This window comes from Somniosus microcephalus, chromosome 2 (genome assembly GCF_052327205.1).
Source record: "Somniosus microcephalus isolate GS21.2 chromosome 2, FLI_Smic_1.0, whole genome shotgun sequence".
In the NCBI taxonomy this organism is placed as follows: domain Eukaryota; kingdom Metazoa; phylum Chordata; class Chondrichthyes; order Squaliformes; family Somniosidae; genus Somniosus; species Somniosus microcephalus.
Window position 1 is genome coordinate 227,752,141 of NC_140988.1, and position 23,907 is coordinate 227,776,047.

A 23,907-nucleotide genomic window follows, 5' to 3' on the forward strand; every position below is an offset into this window, starting at 1 on the left:
ATTCACGTAACTGTAACCCTCATCCCTGGAACCATAGCAGTAAAAGTGGTTTAAAACACTGAATTTGGTGTCAAACAAGGTATTTTCAGTAAGATGGTGAAACTTGCAGTTATAGAGTCAAAGTCATATGAGAGGCATCATCTGTACCATTAAGTTTTTTGCATCGGATTATTTACCATTAGCTGCAACGGGCTGACTCCTTGACCTGCTGCTGCTGCCAAGGCTCGAGCCCCTTCCATTCGCGGGCCTGCCATCTCCTTCGCCAGCCTGTGCTTGTCGTGCGGATCCAGCCACTTGACTGACGCCTGTTTTGCCCCTCCCGCGTCCCCGGCCCCGACCTGCCTGCCGCCAAGCTGGTTCCATGCTCTTCCTCCGCTTGGATCCTGCACCCCTATAAACACATCGATTGCAACCGGCCCCCAAGACATTTGAGTCAGCTTCACGCACAGCAGGGCAAACCGAGCACCACTGCGCATGCCTCAGCCAGACACGCGGCATAAATCATTACGCATGCGCACTTAAAGCCCGTTGCATTGTGGGAATTGTAGTTTTTATGTCTCGTTCATCGTAACTAGTGACGTGTGCAGTGACGGTGCTGCCCCCACGCCTGTTCCGATCCGCCACTCGGAATTTTTGCGCGAGCGTGGGATTTTCTGTCACGTGCCTCCCAGGGCGTCGTGGTCTCCTCTTGGTTGCACTGATACCTTCCCCAACAGTTACTGCACTCCGGATTGAGGAGAGTCTGTACCACAGAGATAGATCAAGTCGGTGGAGGAAGGTGACGATTGCTGATGAATGGAGTTGTTAACAGTGTGGCAGAGAAGTCATGGAGGAAACACAAGCTAAACTTGTATTGAACCTTGATTAGACCACACTTGGAGTATTGCATACAATTCTGGTCACCATATTATAAAAAGGATATAAAGACACTTAGGGTTGCGAAGGGGTGGAAAGTTTCCGGTCTTCCACGGGAAGTTTAGCTTGGGAATTTTGCCCAAAAAAAGCAGATGCATAATTTTTTTTTGTATTTCTTTCATTTTTTTCCACAGGTCCTCTCTTAAAATTACTAACAGAGATGGAATCTTAATTATTAAGGAATTTCTTAATCAATATATGTTTATCTTCTTACTTGGCTTGTTTTAATAATTACAAGTTTTGTGTGTGTGTGAACAAATGTGTCCTGATTGGTTGGATGAGTGGATGAGCGATTAGTTCCCTCTATTGGTGATGTAGCATTGTGTGTGCACAGGTCATGCTTCCATCACATGGAGCATCAGGAAAAATGTACTCACCCTGTTGCAATCGTGCTGATCGACCGCAGCTCGACACAGACGAATGCCCTTTATTTCTCTGCATAGAACAATGCCACATTTACCATCGGATGTGTGGAAGCATTTTACCCCAGGCATTAAAGATGGAAAGACTATGTACATGTGCAAACACTGTACAAAGCCATATGTAAAGAATGCCACAAAGATGCAGCAACATTTATCCAAATGCAACAATTTCACTCACAGCAGTCAGCCCAGAGTTCCTCTGCTTCCATTCAAGAAGATGATGGTTCACATTCAGCATCAGGCTCCTTGTCATCAGCAACTCCTGGCCCACTTGGAAGGTTCTTTGATACAATGGATAACCATAGCCAGAAGAATGCAGATGAGTGCCTTGCTCGAGCTGTATATGCGACAGGCTCACCCCTCATGCTCACAGCCAATGTGTACTGGAAGAGATTTTTCAATGTTATTCGCCCTGCATACTGTCCTCCCACCAGACATGCTTTGTCTACTTATTTGCAGGAGGCTGAGTATAACAAGAGTCCAAGGAAAGCTCAAAGAAATGATAGAGATGGCAGACTGTGTTGCAGTTACCTCAGATGGGTGGTCAAATGTACGAGGGGAGGGCATCATAAACTACATTGTCTCCACTCCTCTCCCAGTGTTCTTCAAGAGCACAGACACGAAGGACAACAGACACACAGGCACATACATTGCTGATGAGCTGAAAGCGGTCATCAACGATCTTGGATCACAAAAGGTCTTTGCAGTAGTTACTGACAATGCTGCGAATATGAAGGCTGCTTGGGCTCAAGTGGAGGAGGCCTACCCTCATATTACGTCTATTGGGTGCGCAGCTCATGGGCTCAACCTGCTCCTCAAGGACATCATGGGTTTGAGAACCATGGAAACACTGTACAAGAGAGCCAAGCAAGTTGTTAAGTATGTCAGGGGAAAACAGATAGTTGCAGCAACCTACAACTCCAAGCAAATGACAAAGAACAAGAACACCACACTGAAGCTGCCCAGCAACACTAGATGGGGTGGCGTTGTCATAATGTACAACAGCCTTCTGGAGGGTAAGGAGTCGCTGCAAGAAATGGCAATATCCCAGTCTGGGGATATGGAAACCACCATCAAGAAAATACTGCTGGATGATGTGTTTTGGGAGAGAGTGGTTAGCAGCCTTAAACCACTCTCACCAGTAGCATCTGCAATTGCTCAGATTGAAGGAGATGACGCTGTCTTGTCAGATGTTCTCAGGCTTTTTGCTGATTTAAAAGAACAAATCAGCATTGCCCGACCCACATCCCTGCTGCTCAAAGCAGAGGAGAAGGCAATTGTTCAATTCATACAGACGATTCAAGAATTTTGTGTCAAGACGATTCATGCTGCAGCATACATGCTGGACCCAAAGCATGTTGGGAGACCAATACTTTCTGGAGAACAGATCAACAGCGCTTACAGTGTGATTTCTACCCTCTCACGCCACCTCAATCTGGACGTGGGCAAAGTTCTGGGAAGTCTGGCAAAGTTCTCTACCAAGCAAGGTCTTTGGAATGGGGACGGGATATGGGAATCATGCAAGCATATCAGTGCACATACTTGGTGGAAGGGACTTTGTGCATCTGAGGCCCTGTCACCCATTGCATCGGTGATACTCCAAATCCCACCTTCATCAGCGGCCTCTGAACGAAACTGGTCACTTTTTGGGAATACGCATACAAAGGTGCGCAACAGGCTGACTAACAAGAGAGTAGAGAAACTGGTGGCTATCCGGGCGAACCTACAACTTGTTGAGTCAGATACAGAAGTGTCCACCACACAGCTAGACAGTGACACAGAGGAGGAAATGGACACGTCAGAGCCAGAGTCAGAGAATCAGGAGGAGCAATGATGAGTAGAAGACTCAGAAGACTCATGAGTAGAAGACTCAAAGGGACAAAATAAGGACAAATTACAGGGTAAATAAGCTGATGCTCTTTTTATTTTAGATGGGTCTTTTTTGTGGGGGTTCAATAAAGTTCAAAATTATAACCTAAATAAAGTTTTGAAAGCCTGTTTTTATTTGTATGGAACAGTATGTCTATTTTGATGACAAAGATAATACAAGGGTCAGAGACAAAAACTATCAGTGTGCAAAAAAACTCTAAATTCCCCAAATTCCCATAAATTCCCGAAAATTCCCATGGAAAGTTTGCTCTTTTAAAAATTCCCAGAATTTTGCAACCTGAGAGACACTGGAGAGGGTGCAAAAAAGATTTACAAGAATGATACCAGAAATGTGAGGTTATACCTATCAGGAAAGGATGAACAGGCTGGGTCTCTTCTCTTGAAAAGAGATGGCTGAGGGGTGACCTAATAGAGGTCTTTAAAATCATGAAAGGTTTTGATAAGAGTAGATACAGAGTGAGTGTTTCCACTTGTGGGGAAAAGCAAAACTAAAGGCCATCAATATAAGATAGTCACCAATAGATCAAATAGGGAATTCAGAAGAAACTTCTTTACCTAGAGAGTGATGAGAATGTGGAACTCGCTACCACAGGGAGTAGTTGAAGCAAATAGTATCGATGTATTTAAGGGGAGTCTAGACAAGCATATGAGGGAGAAGGGAATAGAGAGTTATGCTGATAGAGTCAGATGAGCAAATATGGGAGGAGGCTCGAGTGGAGCATAAACACTGGCATGGACTGGTTGGGTCGAATGGCCTGTTTCTGTGCTCTATCTATATCTATCTTCTATCTTCTTAAAAGCGGTTCCTTACATTTTGTCTGTCCGGCTATATGCTCGAAAGTTATAGGGCATACCTGCCCGCGCATTACGTCCAAAGAAAGCTTACGCTTCCAGGACGGTCGTAAGCGTATTTACTTTTCGGTCGGACAAAAATTGTTCGCGCGTTATACAAAAAACCTTCAAAATTACGCTCATTATCTGCTAATTAGCATTGATTGACTGACGTCAAGGTTCGACCAATCCTGTGCCGTCATGATTGACCAATCCTGCAGTTCAGTCACCTGATGGTTGGCCAATCGCTGCGTCTGTGGGCGGGACTAATGATTTTGAACTCAGGCATCGGGCAACCATTGCTTCAGCTACTTCCAGCTCAAAATCTGCTAATCCAGCTTCGAAAAAGTTAGTATCTCTTTTAAAAATAACATAAGATTTACCAAAAACGTTTTATAAGTACTTTAACTTTCATCTTTCAAGGTATTAAAAAGTAGAAATGTTGCCCGGCAGCACATTCACAGAGGGACACAGAGACAGGCCCGAAAGCCTGGGACTCGATTTAAAATGTTGCCCGGCAGCAGATTCACAGAGGGACACAGAGACAGGCCCGAAAGCCTGGGACTCGATTTAAACCGCCCGGCCCAAAACAGCCCTGGCAACGCGGGGGGCCCCCCAGCTAGTATTCTATGTAACGCTGCATTACTAATTACACAGGATGTTTTTATTGATTTTGACTATGGCAGTTTTGGTGCTGTGGGAATCCAGATGGGAGAGCTCAAATATTGAGTGGTGACCACATAGATGGCTATGTTGTATTTTTAAAGGTTTTGATGAAAAAGGTGGTTTGGAGAAATACCACTAGTACACAGTTCTGTGTATTGTAGACAAGAAGATCACATAGTGGCTACAATGAACCTCTAGGGAAGAGTGATCATAGCATGTTAGAATTTCAAATTCAGTTTGAGGGTGAGAAACTTCGGTCGCAAACTAGTGTCCTGAATTTAAGTAAAGGCAATTACAAAGGTATGAAGACAGAGTTGGCTAAAGTGGACTGGGAAAATAGATTAAAGGGTAAGATGGTAGATAAGCAGTGGCAGACATTTAAGGAGATATTTCATAACTCTCAGCAAAGATATATTCCAGTGAGAAAGAAAGACTCTAAGAGAAGAATGAACCATCCGTGGCTAACTAAGGAAGTTAAGGAAGGTATCAAATTGAAAACAAAGGCATACAATGATGCAAAGATTAGTGGTAGGCCAGAGGATTGGGAAATTTTTAGAAACCAGCAAAGGACGACTAAAAAAATAATAAAGAGAGAGAAGATAGATTATGAGAGTAAACTCGCAAGAAATATAAAAACAGACAGTAAGAGCTTCTACATGTATACAAAAAGGAAGAGAGTAACTAAAGTAAACGTTGGTCCCTCAGAGGATGAGACTGGGGAATTAATAATGAGAAACAGGGAAATGGCAGAGACTTTGAACAAATATTTTGTATCGGTCTTCACGGTAGAAGACACTAAAAGCATCCCAGTAATAATAGATAATCAAGGGGCTATAGGGAGGGGGGATCTTAAAACAATCACCATCACTACAGAAAAAGTACTAGGCAAACTTATGGGACTAAAGGTGGACATGTCCCCTGGATCAGATGGTCTGCATCCTAGGGTCTTAAAAGAAGTGGCTGCAGAGATAGTGGATGCATTGGTTGTAATCTACCAAAATTCCTTGGATTCTGGAGAGGTCCCAGCGGATTAGAAAACCGCAAATGTAACTCCGCTATTCAAGAAAGGAGAGAGACAGAAAGCAGGAAACTATAGACCAGTTAGCCTAACATCTGTCATTGGGAAAATGCTGGAGTCCATTATTAAGGAAGTAGCAGCAGGACATTTAGAAAATCATAATACAGTCAAGCAGAGACAGCATGGTTTTATGAAAGGGAAATCATGTTTGACAAATTTGCTAGAGTTCTTTGAGGATGTCACAAGCAGGGTGGATAAAGGGGAACCTGTATTTGGATTTCCAGAAGGCATTCGCTAAGGTGCCACATAAAAGGTTACTGCACAAGGTAAGAAGTTACGGGGTTGGGAGTAATATATTAGCATGGATAGCGGATTGGCTAACTAACAGGAAACAGAGAGTCGGGATAAATGGGTCATTTTCAGATTGGAAAACTGGAACTAGTGGGGTGCCACAGGGATCAGTGCTGGGGCCTCAGCTGTTTACAATCTATATTAATGACTTGGATGAAGGGACCGAGTGTAATGTAGCCAAATTTGCTGCTGATACAAAGATAGTGTGAAGCAAGTTGTGAAGAGGACACAAAGAATCTGCAAAGGGATATAGATAGGTTAAGTGAGTGGGCAAAAATTTGGCAGATGGAGGAAAATGTGAGGTTATCCACTTTGGTAAAAAAAATAAAAAAGCAAATTATTATTTAAATGGAGGGAGACTACAAAATTCTGCGGTACAGAGGAATCTGGGGGTCCTTGTATATGAAACAAAAAGTTAGCATGCAGGTACTGCAAGTAATTAGGAAGGCAAATGGAATGTTGGCCTTTATTGCAAGGGGGATGGAGTATAAAAGTAGGGAAGTCTTACTACAACTGTACAAGGCATTGGCGAGATCACACCTGGAGTACTGCATGCAGTTTTGGTCTCCCTATTTAAGGAGGGATATTATTGCATTGGAGGCAGTTCAGAGAAGGTTCACTAGGTTAATTCCTGAGATGAAGGGGTTGCCTTATGAAGAAATGTTGAGCAGGTTGGGCCTATACTCATTGGAGTTTAAAAGAATGAGAGGTGATCTTATTGAAACATATAAGATTTTGAAGGGGCTTGACAGGGTAGATACAGAGAGGATGTTTCCCCTCGTGGAGGAATTGAGAACTGGGGGCATAGTTTCAGAATAAGGGGTCGCCCATTTAAGACGGCGATGAGGAATTTCTTCTCTCAGAGGGTCGTGAATCTTTGGAATTCTCTACCCCAGAGAGCTGTGGAGGCTGGGTCATTGAATATATTGAAGGTGGAGATAGACAGATTTTTGAACGATAAGGGAGTCACAGAAACATAGAAGATAGAAGCAGGAGTAGGCCATTCGGCCCCGCGAGCCTGCGCCACCATTTAATGAGATCATGGCTTATCATCCAAATTCAGTACCCTGTCCCTGCTTTCTCCCCATATCCCTTGATCCTTTTAGCCTTAAGAAATATATCTAACTCCTTCTTGAATATATTTAATGAATTGGCCTCAACTGTCTTTTGTGGTAGAGAATTCCACAGGTTTACCACTCTCTGGGTGAAGAAATTTCTCCTCATCTCTGTCCTAAAAGGCTTACCCCTTATCTTTAGACTGTGACCCCTGGTTCTGGACTCCCCCACCATTGGGAACATACTTCCTGCATCTAGTCTGTCTAGTCCTGTTAGAATTTATAAGTTTCAATGAGATCCCCTCTCATTCTTCTAAACTTCAGCGAATATAAGCCCAATCGACCCAATCTTTCCTCATACGTCATTCAGATAAGGCGACCAAAACTGCACACAATACTCAAGGTGTGGTCTCACCAAGGCCCTGTACAACTGCAGCAAAACATCCTTGCTCCTGTACTCGAATCCTCTTGCTATGAAGGCCAGCATACCATTTGCCTTCTTAACCGCCTGCTGCACCTGCATGCTTACCTTCAGCAACTGGTGAACAAGGACACCCAGGTCTCGTTGCAGTTACCCTTCTCCCAATCTATTGCCAATAAGATAATAATCTGCCTTCCTGTTTTTGCCACCAAAGTGGATAACCTCGCATTTATCCACATTATACTGCATCTGCCATGCATCTTCCCAATCACCCAACCTGTCCAAATCATACTGGAGTTCCTCGGCATCCTCCTCACAGCACACATGCCCACCCAGCTTTGTGTCGTCTGCAAACTTGGAGGTATTACATCTAGTTCCCTCATCTAGATCATTAATATATATTGTGAATAGCTGGGGTCCTAGCACCGATCCCTGCGGTAGCCCACTAGTCACTGCCTGCCACTCAGAAAAAGACCCGCTTATTCCAACTCTTTGCTTCCTGTCTGCCAACCAATTCTCTATCCAAGTCAGTACCTTACCCCGAATCCCATGTGCTTTAACTTTACACGCTAATCTCTTATGTGGAACCTTATCGAAAGCCTTCTGAAAGTCCAAATACACCACATCCACTGGTTCTCCCTTATCTATTCTACCAGTTACATCCTCAAAAAATTCCAGTAGATTAGTCAAGCACGATTTACCTCTTCTAAATCCATGTTGACTTTGTCTGATCCTGTCACTGTTTTCCAAGTGCTCTGCTATTACATCTTTTATAATGGACTCTAGCATTTTCCCCACTACCGATGTCAGGCTTACCAGTCTATAATTCCCCGTTTTCTCTCTACCACCTTTTTTAAATAGTGGGGTTACATTAGCTACCCTCCAATCCATGGGAACTGTGCCAGAGTCTATAGAATTTTGGAAGATGACCAGCAATGCATCTACTATATCTAGGGTCACTTCATTAAGTGCCCTAGGATGTAGATTATCAGGCCCTGGGGATTTATCAGCCTTCAATCCCGTCAATTTCCCTAACACCATTTCCCTACAAATATTGATTTCATTCAGTTCCTCCCGCTCATTAGACCCTATGTTCCCCGACATCTCTGGGAGGTTATTTGTGTCCTCCTTTGTGAAGACAGAACCAAAGTATGTATTTAATTGGCTAGCCATTTATTTGTTCCCCATTATAAATTCCCTGATTCTGACTGCAAGGGGCCTACGCTTGACTTCACCAATCTTTTTCTCTTCACATATTTATAGAAGCTTTTACAGTCAGTTTTTATGTTCTCTGCAAGATTACTCTCATGCTCTATTTTCCCCCTCTTAATTAATCCTTTTGTCCTCCTTTGCTGAATCCTAAACTGCTCCCAATCCTCAGGTTTGCTGCTTTTTCTGGCCAATCTATATGTCCTCTCCTTGGATTTTATGCTATCCCTAATTTCCCTTGTTAGCCACGGTTGCATCACCTTTTTTGTTTTATTTTTTTGCCAGACAGGGATGAACAAATTCTGTAGTTCATCCATGCGATCTTTAAATGTTTGCCATTGCCTATCCACCATCAATCCTTTAAGTAACGTTCCCCAATCCATCCTAGCCAACTCGCGCCTCATACCATCATAGTTTCCTTTATTTAAATTCAGGACCCTCATCTCTGAGTCAACTACTTCACTCGCCATCTTAATGAAGAATTCGATCATATTATGATCGCTCCTCCCCAAGGGTCCTCGCACAACAAGATTGCTAATCAATCCTTTCTCATTACATAATACCCAGTCTAAGGTGGCCTGATCTCTAGTTGGTTCCTTGACATATTGGTCCAGGAAACCATCCCGTATACACTCTAGGAATTCCTCCTCCACAGTATTGTTACTAATTTGGTTAGCCCAATCGATATGTAGATTAAAGTCACCCATGATAACTGCTGTGCCCTTATTGCACATGTCTCTAATTTCCTGTTTAATGTCATCCCCAACCTCAGTATTACTGTTTGGGGGTCTGTTTACAACTCCCACTAATGTTTTCTGCCCCGTGGTATTTCTCAGCTCTACCCATACAGATTCCACATCATCAGAGCTAATATCCTTCCTTACTATTGTGTTAATCTTCTCTTTAACTAGCAATGCTACCCCACCTTCTTTTCCCTTTTGCCTGTCCTTCCTGAATATTGAAGACCCCTGGATGTTGAATTCCCAGCCTTGGTCACCCTGGAGCCATGTCTCCGTAATCCGAATTATATCATATCCGTTTACATCACGGGTTCTGGGGAGCGGGCAGGAAAGTGGCGTTGAGGCCAAGACCAGATCAGCCATGATCTTATCAATGGCGGAGCAGGCTCAAGGGGCCAAATGGCCTACTCCTGTTCCTATTTCTTATGTTCTTATGACAGGGGCTCTCTGTTTGAGTCTTGGATCTCACTGCATTTACCTACGTATTAAGTAGGTAATGGCATACTCCAGTTTGAGGGAAGGTTTACTTACAGAAGTGCAAATGTAACACTGCTATTCAAGAAAGGAGGGAGAGAGAAAACAGGGAACTACAGGCCAGTTAGCCTGACATTAGTAGTAGGGAAAATGCTGGAATCATTATTAGGGAAATGGTAACAAGGCACTTAGAAAATACGACTCTTCCCTTTCCTTCCTTGACTTCTCTATCTCTATTTCTGGAGATAGGTGTAGTGTATGTACCTTTAAGAGGAACTATGTTTTTGAAGCCCCTGTATACTGTAGTACCAGTAGTGACCACTCGGGTATATAAGCCTGTGTAGCATCTTGTGTTGTTAGTTCACCTCCAGACTTTGTTCAGTAAACACTTGTTAAATCAACTCCTGCATTCCGTGTCTCCATTAACACATGGATCTAACAGTGGCGACGAGTTAGAAACAAACTTACCTGCAATTCGGCAGCACCTCAAGGGGATCGATTCCTCAGACGAAGGTCGAAGCCAGAAGCAAGAAAAAAAAATAACTCGAAGAAACTCGAAAACGAGGGCCAGGCTTGGTCTCCAGTCTGTGGTTTCCCCAGCTAAACGGGCTGGTGGCAGGTAGTGCACTGATCCTTTCTGGGCTGCGGCGGGCTAGAGCTCGATCGGGTGGCTCTGCAATGGGGCCGGGCAGCGAGTCGGGAAGCAGAAGCAAAGAGAGAGAGAGGGTGGAGCACTCAGGGTGCGGCCGGTGCTGCAAAGCAGGTCGGCGTTCGGACCGAGCAGAGGGAGGGGAAAGTCCCAGAGGGTCCGCTCCACGACGGGAACGGTTCTCCAAGTAACGGAGAAACTATTGAAGCGATATATAAAAAAATAGAAATACCGCGAAAAGCTGCAGGTCGCAACGGGAACCGCGGAGAACAGCATTGGCAGCAACGATTGGGGAGGCGCAAAGACCATAGTGCGTCGCCATTAAAATTAAAAAAAAAAAAAAAAATTAATTAATTAATCGCCAGCAACAGCGTTGGCAGCAGCGGCAGCAGCGGGAAAGCGCGGGAGGTGCCATCTTAACTCGGTGGGGAAGAAAGAAAAGCGCGGGAAGCGCCATTTTAGATTTTCAAGATGCCGAAGACTGGCAATATTACTGCTTTCGATAGTGATATAGAAGAGTGGACCACATATGTGGAAAGAGTGGAGGTATATTGCAAGGCAAATGAAGTAGCGGATGATAAAAAGGCATCGGTACTTCTAAATCTGATGGGCGCAAGGACATACGGGCTGTTACGAAACTTGATCACTCCAGCCAAACCGATGGACAAGAATTTTAAGGAGATTGTTGATACCTTACAGGAGCACTTAAACCCAACACCGCTGCTGATAGCGGAACGATTCAATGTCTTCAGGAAGAATCAGCACAAGAATGAAAGTAACACTGATTACCTCACCGAATTACGAAAGCTGTCAAAGCACTGCCAATTCGGGGCATGTAATGAAATCTGTTTGTCTTGCCTGTATTCGTTTTGCACTCATGTATATTACCCTCCCCCACACGGTGTATAGTTTCACTTCCTCTTTCCTGACTAACCTGGAAGGTTCCAGGTCTTGGCTCTTGGCTCCGCCCCTGACTTCTCTTACTTAAAGATCCCAAGATCTGTATGACTCATTCCTGTGAGCCAGTCGGTGTGTTGAGATGTTAGCTCTGATCTTAGTGATTAAAAGCCAACTTGTTAAAGTCTATAACTTCTAGTTTTGTGGTTATTGAAGGCACATCAGGGCAGGACTGGCAGATTCTCTACGAGACAAATTCGTCTGCGGTCTCCTAAGCGAAGGAACACAGAAAAGACTACTTTCTGAGAAAGATTTGACACTGGACAAGGCTTTCAGTGTGGCTGTATCATACGAAGCAGCAGCAAGAGGAGCTGCAGAGATACAGCAAAAGCCACAAGACTTCGGCACCCATGAAATGACATGGGGTTTCGAGAGATGTTATCGCTGCGGCAGATCCACCCATGACCAGAAGGACTGCTGGTTCAAGGACAAAGCATGCAGGCAATGCGGAAAGATGGGACACATTGCACGTCTATGCAGATCTGGAAAGAAATCCGCTGACAGTAAAAAGGTCAATAAGGAAAAATACAGAAAGGTACAAATGATGACGGACAGCAGCTCCGAAGACCAGAAGAGCGATAGCGACTCTGGAAACAAGAGACTAAGCTGTCTCAAATTACATAATGTAATTGCCAAAGAAGATTACCAGACCATTTGGGTTACCCTCACGATAGCGGGGTCCCCAGTCAAAATGGAGCTAGTTACAGGATCAGCTCTGACCGTCATGAGTCGACGGGATTACAAGCGGCTATTTCCGCATATAGCTTTGAAAGACACATCCATTGTCTTGAAGACATATACGGGGCAGAAAGTATACCCCAGAGGGAAAATAAGGGTGCCTGTTGTATACAACGGCAAGGAAATACAGAAGTTGTATTTGTACGTTCTGCAAGATGGTGATCCACCGTTGTTGGGACGTGAATGGATCAGAAAGATACGTTTAGACTGGCACTCCATTCAGGCACTGACGGTGACCAGTAAGAAAAAAAACGATGATGACGTCATACCTGGACGACTAAAAGAAATCTTGGCTAACGCCAAAGAAGTGTTTCAACAGGAACTAGGAACCCTGAAAGGTGCCACCGCCTCAATAAAAGTGGAAGATGCGGCAATTCCCAAGTTTTTTAAGGCAAGGCCGGTGCCATACGCAATTCGTCCAGCCGTCGAGGCAGAGCTGGAGAATTTGGAAAAAGCAGGCGTGTTATCCAAGGTAGATTGGAGCGAGTGGGCAACACCCATCGTCCCGGTCATGAAGAAAACGTTGAATAATGATAAATCTGAAGAACAGAGAAAAGTTCGCATCTGTGGGGACTTCAAGGTGACTGTAAACTCGGTTCTTCACACGGTACAGTATCCTCTTCCGAGGATAGAAGATATTTTCGCCTCACTATCCGGAGGGAAACGTTTCACCAAAATTGACTTAGCACAGGCATATCTACAGATGGAGGTTGAGGAGGCCTCTAAAAAGTATCTCACGATAAACACACACAAAGGCCTGTACCAGTACAATCGACTGGTTTTCGGAGTGGCATCAGCTCCGGCTATCTGGCAAAGAGCTATGGAGCAAGTCCTGCAAGGGATTCCGGGGACTCAATACTACCTAGACGACATCTTTGTAACAGGAGAAAACGACAACGAGCACCTTGCCAACTTGGAGCAGGTGCTCACGAGGCTGAGAGAACGGGGCCTACGAGCAAATCGCCCCAAATGCGAATTTTTCCAGAAACAAATATCATATTGTGGCAATGTCATTAACAAAGAAGGGTTGCATAAGTCACCTGAAAAAATGGAAGCGGTCGTAAAGGCCCGAGCGCCTGAAAATGTCTCACAATTAAGGTCGTTCCTGGGATTAGTAAATTACTATCATAAATTTTTACCAAACTTGTCGCCGGTTCTGCACCCGCTTAACGCACTGCTACAAACGGGAGTAGTTTGGAAATGGAGCGAAGACTGTAAACGTGCCTTCCATAAATGCAAAGGCTTGATCATGTCCAGGGAAGTGTTCGCTCATTACAACCCATCACTGCCAATCAGACTGGCGTGCGATGCATCCCCTTATGGCGTGGGAGCGGTATTATCGCATAGATTCCCTGATGGCTCAGAGCGGCCGATAGCTTTTGTGTCACGCTCATTGAACTCAGCTGAGCATAACTATGCCCAGATCGACAGGAAGGCACTCAGCCTGGTGTGGGGGGTAAAGAAATTCAACCATTACCTACACGGACAAAAGGTTACCTTGTTGACTGACCATCAACCCCTCGTCTCCATATTCAACCCTAAAAAGGGCGTTCCCATTATGACAGCGCAAAGGCTACAGAGGTGGTCCCTTTTCCTAGGGGCACACCAATATGACATAGAATACAAAGGAACAAAACAGCAAGGGAATGCTGACGGGTTATCGCGCCTACCGTTGCCAATGGTGGAAGAGGCGCCTACAGTGGACCCAGTGGAGATATTCCACTCGACTATAGTGGAATGTCTACCGGTGACAAATTCTACCATTGAAAAGGAAACGCGAAATGACCCGACTCTCTCACGAGTCTACGATTTAACGGTGAAGGGATGGCCAGCACATGGCGAACCACTGTTGCCAGCATTCTCGCAAAGAAGAGAACAGCTGTCAGTGTGCCGAGGAACCTTGATGTGTGGATCCAGACTGGTGATTTCACCCAAACTCAAGGATAGAGTGCTAAAGGAGCTTCACGAGGGGCATCTGGGTGGAGTGAAAATGAAGAACTTAGCCAGAGCGTTTGTGTGGTGGCCAGGTATCGATGGAGACATCGAAGAAATGACCAAGAGCTGTCTAGGATGCCAGAAGGTCCAAAACGCCCCACCACAAGCCCCTCTACATCCATGGGAGTGGCCCTCATCTCCATGGCAAAGGGTACATATCGACTTTGCTGGTCCATTTATGGACTCAATGTTCTTAATCGCGGTGGATGCACACTCCAAGTGGCCGGAGGTAATAAAGATGTCCTCCACCACCACGGAAAAAACCATCACAGTATTAAGGACCATATTCGCCAGGAATGGGCTGCCTGAACAGATCTGTTCTGATAATGGACCGCAATCTGTATCCGAAGAATTCAGGAAGTTCTTAAAAAACAATGGGGTTAAGCACTACACGTCCGCCCCATACCATCCCGCCACCAATGGGTTGGCTGAAAGGTTTGTCCAGACCTTCAAGAAGGCCATAAAGGCCATGGGTAATGAAGACATAAATCTACAACATAAGGTAGATAACTTCTTGTTTGCGTACAGGAATGCAACACATGTGGTTACAAACCAAACCCCCGCCATGATGTTTTTCAATAGAAGACTAAGATGCCGGCTGGATTTGGTCAAGCCAAACGTCAGAAGGGACGTAGAGAACCGGCAATTTCAAAGCATGAATGAAAGGCCAACTAGAACCTTCCAGATAGGTCAACCAGTTTTGGCCCGGGACTACCGTACCGAGAAATGGCAGCCTGGAACTATTTGCACACGACTAGGACCGCTGATGTATACCGTGGACATTGGAGAAAGCATAATAAGGCGCCATGCTGACCAGATCATAGAGTCATCCGAAAAAGGACAACCTACACCACAACTCAATACCCCTAGTGATGAAGCAGAGATACCCATAGTATCTACCTCCGATTCGGTGATACTGGAACCAGATGAACCCGACACTAGCATTGAAGCCGAATCGACCTTGCCAAAAGAACCTACTACACCACCGAGGCGTTATCCGGACCGAGTCAGGAAGCCTCCAGAGAGACTGAATTTGTAATTGATTAACTTCAGCAAATGTGTATATTATTGTTCTTGTAAAAATGTTATTTAATGATTACTTAAAATGTTATGTACTATTTATCTAAAAGGGGAGGAATTGTAGTGTATGTACCTTTAAGAGGAACTATGTTTTTGAAGCCCCTGAATACTGTAGTACCAGTAGTGACCACTTGGGTATATAAGCCTGTGTAGCGTCTTGTGTTGTTAGTTCACCTCCAGACTTTGTTCAGTAAACACTTGTTAAATCAACTCCTGCATTCCATGTCTCCATTAACACACGGATCTAACAATGCCTATAGAAGACTTTTGGATTACCTTTTATGTTGGCTGCCATTCTATTCTCATACCCTCTCTTTGCCCTTCTTATTTTTTTTTCACTTCTCCTCTGACCTTTCTATATATAGCCTGATTCTCAGATGTATTTGCAACCTGACATCTGTCATACGCTCTCTTTTTCTGCTTCATCATATTCTCTATCTGTTTCATCATCCAGGGAGTCCTGACTTTATTTGCCCTACCTTTCTGCCGAGTGGGAATGTACCTCAACTGTACCTGAGCTATTTCCTCTTTAAAGGCAGCCCATTGTTCCATTACAGTTTTGCCTGCCAATCTTTGATTCCAGTTTACCTGGGCCAGATCCGTTCTCATCCCACTGAAATTGGCCTTCCCCCCAGTTAAACATTTTACTCTAGATTCCTCTCTGTCCTTTTCTATAGCTAATCTAAACCTTATGATACTATGATCACTGTTCCCTAAGTGTTCACCTACTGACACTTGCTCCACTTGACCTACCTCATTCTCAAGAACATAAGAAATAGGAGCAGGAGTATGCCATATGGCCCCTCGAGCCTGCTCTGCCATTCAATAAGATCATGGCTCATCATCCACCTCAACTCCACTTCCCGCCCGATCTCCATAGCCCTTGATTCCCCTAGAGTCCAAAAATCTACATATCTCAGCCTTGAATATACTCAAAGACTCAGCTTAGGCAATAAAAACGAGTCCAGGAGATCACATTGACCATGCTTGTATTACCTGGTATTTCATCTATTTTTTAGAAGACGTGATCTCTGCCCCATTCAGGAACTGGTCTAGCTCTCTATTAAATGTATGTAGAGTCAACAGTCACTGCACAAGCCAGTACCTTGTTGCATAGGTCTACTATCTTCTGGGAAAAGAAATGCCTAACATCTAATCTAGCCCTACCTTTGCACAAATTATATGCATGACCCCTGGTCTTAACCAATCTATTAAATTAGAATAATGGATAGAGAACTGGTTGGCAGACAGAAAGCAAAGAGTTGGAATAAACGGGTCGTTTTCCGAGTGGCAGGCAGTGACTAGTGGGGTACCGCAAGGATCGGTCCTAGGACCCCAGCTGTTCACAATATATATTAATGATCTGGACGAGGGAATTGGATGTAATATCTCCAAATTTGCAGACGACACAAAGCTGGGTGGGAGGGTATGCTGCGAGGAGGATGTCATTAAACTCCAGTACAATTTGGACAGGTTAGGTGATTGGGTAGAAACATAGCAAATGCACTATAATGTGGATAAATGTGAGGTTATCCACTTTGGTGGCAAAAACAGGAAGGCAGATTATTATTTGAATGGCAATAGATTGGGAGAAGGGGAAGTGCAAAGAGACCTGGGTGTTCTTGTGAACCAGTCGCTGAAGGTAAGCATGCAGATGCAGCAGGTGGTTAAGAAGGCAAATGGTATGTTGGCCTTCGTAGCAAGAGGGTTCAAGTACAGGAACAAGGATGTCTTGCTACAGTCGTACAGGGCCTTGGTGAGACCACACCTTGAGTATTGTGTGCAGTTTTGGTCGCCTTATCTGAGGAAGGACGTTCTTGCCATGGAAGGAGTGCAGCGAAGATTCACCAGGCTGATACCTGGGATGGCAGGAATGACGTATGAGGAGAGATTGTGTCGATTGGGCTTATACTCACTGGAGTTTAGAAGATTGAGAGGGGATCTCATCGAAACCTATAAAATTCTGTCAGGCCTGGACAGACTAGATGCTGGAAGGATGTTCCCGATGGTCGGGGAGTCCAGAACCAGGGGTCATAGTCTAAGGATAAGGGGTAGGACATTTAGGACTGAAATGAGGAGGAATTTCTTCACCCAGAGAGTGGTGAACCTGTGGAATTCTCTGCCACAGAGGGCGGTGGAGGCCAGTTCATTAAATATATTCAAGAAAGAGTTGGATATATTTCTTAAGGCTAAAGGGATCAAGGAAAATGGGGAGAAGGCAGGGACAGGGTTCTGAATTTCAATGATCAGCCATGATCTCATTGAATGGCGGAGCAGGCTCGAAGGGCCAAATGGCCTTCTCCTGCTCCTATCTTCTATGTTTCTATGTAATTTATCAGTAGGAACACAATCTCGTTGTTTAACTATTTTATGTACTTGTTCCAAATCACCTCGCAGTATATGCATCTCGAAAGTGAATAGAACTGGCTTTTTAAGCCTCTGAGTAACTAAGGTTTGTTAAGCTGTGATTCATTCTTGTGGCTATCCTCTGAACCTTTTCCAATGCTTCTAGATCACCCACCATATGAGAGGACCAAAACTGGCGCGGTATTTTAAATATGAGCTAACCAAGGTTTTGTACAAGGACAAAATGCTGTGCTTTATTCTATATTGAATAGACAACCTATAACCCTATTTGCTTTGGTAATGCTTCTCTGTACTACTTCAATCTTTGTGAAAGTGGACCAAGCAAATGGTTAGATGAGGCCAGATACAAATTGTTAAGCACCTTTATTTCACAGTAAGGTGAATGTACAGAATAGTTATTATAATCATACTCACTTAATTCAAATAGTAAAACTTATTTTGTAATAAAGCAAAATAAAGAACACACCACGTTCCTGCATGAGTGGGTTGTCGTACTTGACTTAAATAAAATGGCTTCAGACTAACTTCCAGCATTTTTAACCTCTTCGCCTCAGCGAAAGTTCTCACAGCTTTCTCCTTAGCAAACCTGACTGTCTTTGAATCCTTCCTGTTTCAAAAAAATAACTACCTGTGCTGCGTCTTGTTTGTGTTTTACATTAGCTCAGTGGTAGCACTATTACCCGAGTCAGAAGGTTGTGGGTTCAAACCCCACTCCAGAGACTTGAGCATATAATCTAGGCTAACACTTCAGTGCAGTACTGATGCAGTTCTGCATTGTCAGAGGTGCCAACTTGCAGATTGATATACCTATTGTGATAAAAATGATAACTTCCGGGAAGTTATGTCATCACTTCCTGTGAACTATGAACTATGAACTGTGTACATACCTCACTTCCTGTCATATGTCACTTCCTGTTGGACTGGTATAAATACTGGTCTGTTCAGTATTGTAAGAGGCTTCTACCAGAGGCATGGTAAAGACCTCTCTTGTGTATATAGTGTGTTTATAAGTTACTTAAAGCTTACTTTAAAGTTACTTGATGGTAAGTCTCCTTTTTCTTACATCAATTTAAGTAACTTAATATTTACACTGACAAATACTAGACCTTCAGACAAACTCGGAAGTTAAGGATCCAGGGAACCACCCATCATGGAGAAAATCCTTAGACCTATTCGTCTGGACTTGGACCCGAATACACCAGCAGCTGGCAGGGTATGGAAGCATTGGTATCGTACTTTTGAGAATTTTCTGGATGAATGTAAAGCGGATGCTCCTGCTAAATTGAAGATACTTGTCAATTATGTGACCCCAAAAGTGTTCGAATATGTTGATGAATGGGATAATTACGAAGAGGTGATTCGGGCACTTAAGAAACTGTATGCGAAGACCCCAAATGAGGTCTATGCTAGACATCTACTGGCCACAGCCCGACAAGGGCCAGGGGAATCAATTGACGAATTCCTGCAAGAACTTCGCAGGCTCAGTGTAGATTGTAACTTTCAGGCAGCCTCAGCTGAGCTGTACCGCCAAGAAATGATTCGTGATGCTTTCATCTGCGGGATTGCCTCTCCATTTATACGCCAGCGTCTACTAGAAAGTAAAACACTTGAGCTACAAAAAGCTTTTGACCTAGCTTGTTCACTGGATTTGGCAAAGAGAAATGCAGACCTCTATCAGCTGCCCAGATCTCGATCTGCTGCTGTAGCTGCAACCAGACAATTCAAGCGGTCTCAGGTGAACCCTATCATGGGGGAATCTAATTCTGATAATTCTGATGAAGAAGAGGAGGACGACCCCACTTTAGCAGCCTCTTGGCAATCTAGGAAGGAATGCTTCTTTTGTGGAGATGCTTTTCACCCTAGGAAAACCTGCCCTGCTCGCAATGCAATCTGCAGTTATTGCGGGAAAAAAGGACACTTTGCTAAAGTTTGCCTATCAAGGGCCTCTACGAGGGCCAATCCAGCTAAGGCCTACCGAGCTGCCCCAATTAGGTCCTAGCTGGAGCATCTTGATAGGCCCTATCAAGCTTCCTCTCGAGCTCTCTCCCGAAGAAGCACACCGAGAGTTTTAGCCACTCTCTGTGCAACGACACCAATTACAGCTGCTTGCCCACAGAACCTGTCTCATGCAGCCACAAAAATTTCAATTAAAGGGCATACCTTAGACGCCTTAATTGACTCAGGAAGTACTGATAGTTTCATTAAGGAACAGATTGTTGCGAAATTGAAACTACATGTCTTCCCATCGGACCAGGCAATTGCGATGGCCCAGTCATCACTTAATACCAGAATCTCCGGCTTTTGTGTTGTTGATATGACACTTCATGGTCGTATGTATCCCTCCACCCGACTTTCGGTGCTCAAGGACTTATGTAGTGATCTCCTCTTAGGGCTGGACTTCCAAAAACAGCATAAGAAACTCACCATTGAGTTTGGTGGATCCAAACCCGGACTTACTATTTCTAATATACCGTCTAAATTACCATTTTGTGCATTATCAGCAGCTTCACTTGATGAACCCTCATTATTTGCCAGTATTCCGCCTCAATGCAAACCGATAATAACGAAATCGCGGCGCTTTAATCAGGAAGACCAATCTTTTATTGCGGCTGAAATCTCTCGACTTCTAGCAGAGGATATCATTGAACCATGTTCGTCGCCCTGGCGGGCTCAAGTCGTCATTGTCAAGAACCCTCTAAAACCTCACAAACAGCGACTATGCATCGATTATTCGCAAACCATCAATCAATATGCCGACTTGGACGCCTACCCATTGATGATATGGTTAATAAACTGGCCGAATACAAAGTGTTCTCAACTTACGATTTAAAAAGTGCCTATCATCAGTTACCCTTGAAGGTCTCAGATAAGCAGTACACAGCCTTTGAGGCTAATGGACGGCTGTACCAATTTCGTCGCCTCCCATTCGGGGTTACTAATGGAGTGGCTGTCTTTCAACGGGCAATGGATGGCCTGGTTAAGCAGGAAAACCTAAGGGACACTTTTCCCTATCTTGATAACATTACCATTGCAGGTCACGATCAACAGGAACACGACTCCAACCTCCAAAAATTTCGGGATGCCCTCCATCGCCGTAATTTGACCCTGAATGAATCCAAATCTGTTGAGTCGCAACCGACCATCAACATCCTTGGCTACTGCGGAGGCAATGGTATCATTAAGCCAGACCCAGAAAGACTTCGCCTGCTCCAAGAGCTCCCGTCACCTAAGAATCCGGCTTCTTTACGTCGGGCTCTCGGTCTGTTTGCATACTACGCTAAATGGATTCCTCATTTTTCGGACAAAATCCAACCCTTGCTGCATGCTAGATCATTTCCACTGGGAACAGCGGCTGTTGCAGCCTTTAACCTTCTCAAAAAACAGTTGGAGAAAGCGGCTCTTCACTCCATTGATGAGAATCTCCCTTTCGTGGTTGAATGTGATGCCTCGGAGGTGGCGATCTCGGCTACTCTGAATCAGGAAGGTCGTCCTGTAGCATTTATGTCCAGGACCTTACAAGGTGCCGAGCTACATTATCCTCCGGTTGAGAAGGAAGCCACAGCTATCATAGAGGCAGTACGGAAGTGGAACCATTTTCTAGCTCGCCAGCACTTTACATTGATCACGGACCAACGATCAGTCGCCTTCATGCTCGATAATCGAAAACGAACCAAAATTAAGAATAATAAAATACAACTTTGGAGGATGGAACTGGCCTCTTTTGGTTATACCATTCTCTATCGGCCTGGCAAGGAGAATGTGGCCCCGGACACCCTCACACGGGCATTCTGCTCCACTATGTCATCCTCCACTCTCATGGATGTCCACAATGGTTTGTGTCATCCTGGTGTTACGCGCATGCTACATTTCGTACGATCACGGAATCTCCCTTTTTCCACTGGAGATGTAAAGAAAATATGCTCAGAATGCCGGCTTTGTGCGGAATTAAAACCTCAGTTCTTCCGCCCCTCAGATGGTATACTCATACATGCAACCCAACCGATGCAACGACTTAGCATCGATTTTAAGGGCCCAGTGCCCTCTTCAACTCGGAACACATATTTGCTCACCATGATCGACGAATATTCACGTTTTCCGTTTGCCTTCCCCTGCTCCAATATGCTGGCGTCCACAGTAATCTGCTGCCTTGAGCAGGTATTTTCTCTCTGTGGCATGCCGGCTTATATTCACTCAGATCGGGGTCCATCCTTTATGTCAAGGGAACTCAAGGACTACCTCTCAGAACGGGGAATTGCTACAAGCAAAACAACACCATACCATCCCATCGGAAATGGGCAGGTAGAGAGGTATAACGGTATCATCTGGAATTCCGTACGTCTCGCTTTAAGATCTCGGGGCCTACCAGACCAGCAATGGGAAACAGTGCTTCCGGATGCATTGCACTCTATACAGTCCCTGCTTTCTACAGCCACAAATACTACACCTCATGAGCGGTTCTTTGGATTCCAGCGTCGCTCATCTCATGGGACATCACTCCCATCATGGCTAACTACTCCTGGGCCTGTATTACTCCGAAGATACGTTCGGACGTCTAAAAATGACCCTCTCGTAGACGAGGTCGAACTAACCGATGCCAACCCCACCTATGCAAACATACGATATTCCGACGGCCGAGAATCTACCGTATCATTACAGGATCTGGCTCCCTGCCCACCAGGACCTAGTGGGACATCGGGTGATGGCATTTCACCAGGAAACTCTTGGGACCTATCGGGTACCCCTCTCCAGGATCCTGATCGGACACCAACTAGCTTGGTGCCGGTAGAACCCCGTGCTCAAGGTTGCGACCCTCCCAGTACCGCGCATGAAAGTACTGATCCGCCACAGACCAGCTCTGCACCTCCCTCTGAACAGAGGCAGTCCGACTTTGAACCTATTGGGGCTCGTACTCGAAGTCATGATCTCCCCGACCCTTCACAGGGCAATCCAGGCCACAGACTCTGACCAATGGCCAACCGCATGTAAGCGGACCAGCGACCCTCTACGACGGGAATCCAAACGGGTGCGACTCTTCCTTGTTCGGCGGCTGCGGACCAAAAGGTAGACCACAGCCTCCTAATCCTGCAGGAGGGAAGAATGTGATAAAAATGATAACTTCCGGGAAGTTATGTCATCACTTCCTGTGAACTATGAACTATGAACTGTGTACATACCTCACTTCCTGTCATATGTCACTTCCTGTTGGACTGGTATAAATACTGGTCTGTTCAGTATTGTAAGAGGCTTCTACCAGAGGCATGGTAAAGACCTCTCGTGTATATAGTGTGTTTATAAGTTACTTAAAGCTTACTTTAAAGTTACTTGATGGTAAGTCTCCTTTTTCTTACATCACCTATCAATTCATCCAATGAAAAGCGACGAGTTAAGAAAGTAACTATAGGTTTTTATTGGCTAAATAACAGAGCCCACCCTCGTGGGTGATCGGATCCAACAAGGAGGAATACCAGCCAGTCGACCACCTTTATACCTGGGCAGGTAGGTGGAGCCATGGGCGGAGTCAGCAGTGTTCAGCCCAGGTATAACAGCGTGACAAGAGGCGACCTCGTATAGTGATACAACAGTGTGAACAGTGATAACCATAGAGTAACGATATCACAGTGATAACTATAGTGTAACGATAGTGAACGACAAAAGTGGTTTACCACACAGATGAGACATGAAAACCCCATAAATCCTCAATGTAAAAGCTCCCTCAACCAACACCACCAAAACAAATTATCTGGTAATTTTACTCATTGATGCCCACAAATTGACTGTTGCGTTTTCCCACATTACAAACCATGAATACATGTTAAAAGTACTTCATTGACTGAAGCGCTTTAGGATGTCCTGAGGATGTGAAGGGCGCTATAGATTTAAATGCACTTGCAGAATGGGGAAAACTCTGGCAAATGGTAGTTAACCTAGTTAAGTGTAGGGGTATGCATGTGGGTAAGACCAATACCAAGTATACTTACACTTTACATGGAACAGAAATGAAATCGGTTGAGAGAGAAAAGGATGATGGCGTTATAGTTTATAATCCGCTAAAGATTGCTTTGGCTAATGCTTCACATTCCATCATGCTGCAGTTTGATCAGCGACATGACGGAACGTGAAGCCATGCAC

The 23,907-nt window shown here is 44.7% G+C and overlaps 1 protein-coding gene across 1 annotated transcript in view; it reads right to left on the reverse strand.

Moving 5' to 3' along the window:
* nfxl1 (nuclear transcription factor, X-box binding-like 1) overlaps window positions 1–492 on the reverse strand; it is a 217,386-nt gene extending 216,894 nt beyond the window's left edge. Inside the window, exon 1 of the mRNA XM_085969766.1 lies at window positions 177–492. Within this exon, the coding sequence (XP_085825892.1) occupies window positions 177–363 (187 nt within the window). The 5' untranslated portion in view covers window positions 364–492. The remainder of the gene's footprint in view (window positions 1–176) is intronic.
* Between the last annotated feature and the right edge of the window lie 23,415 nt (window positions 493–23,907).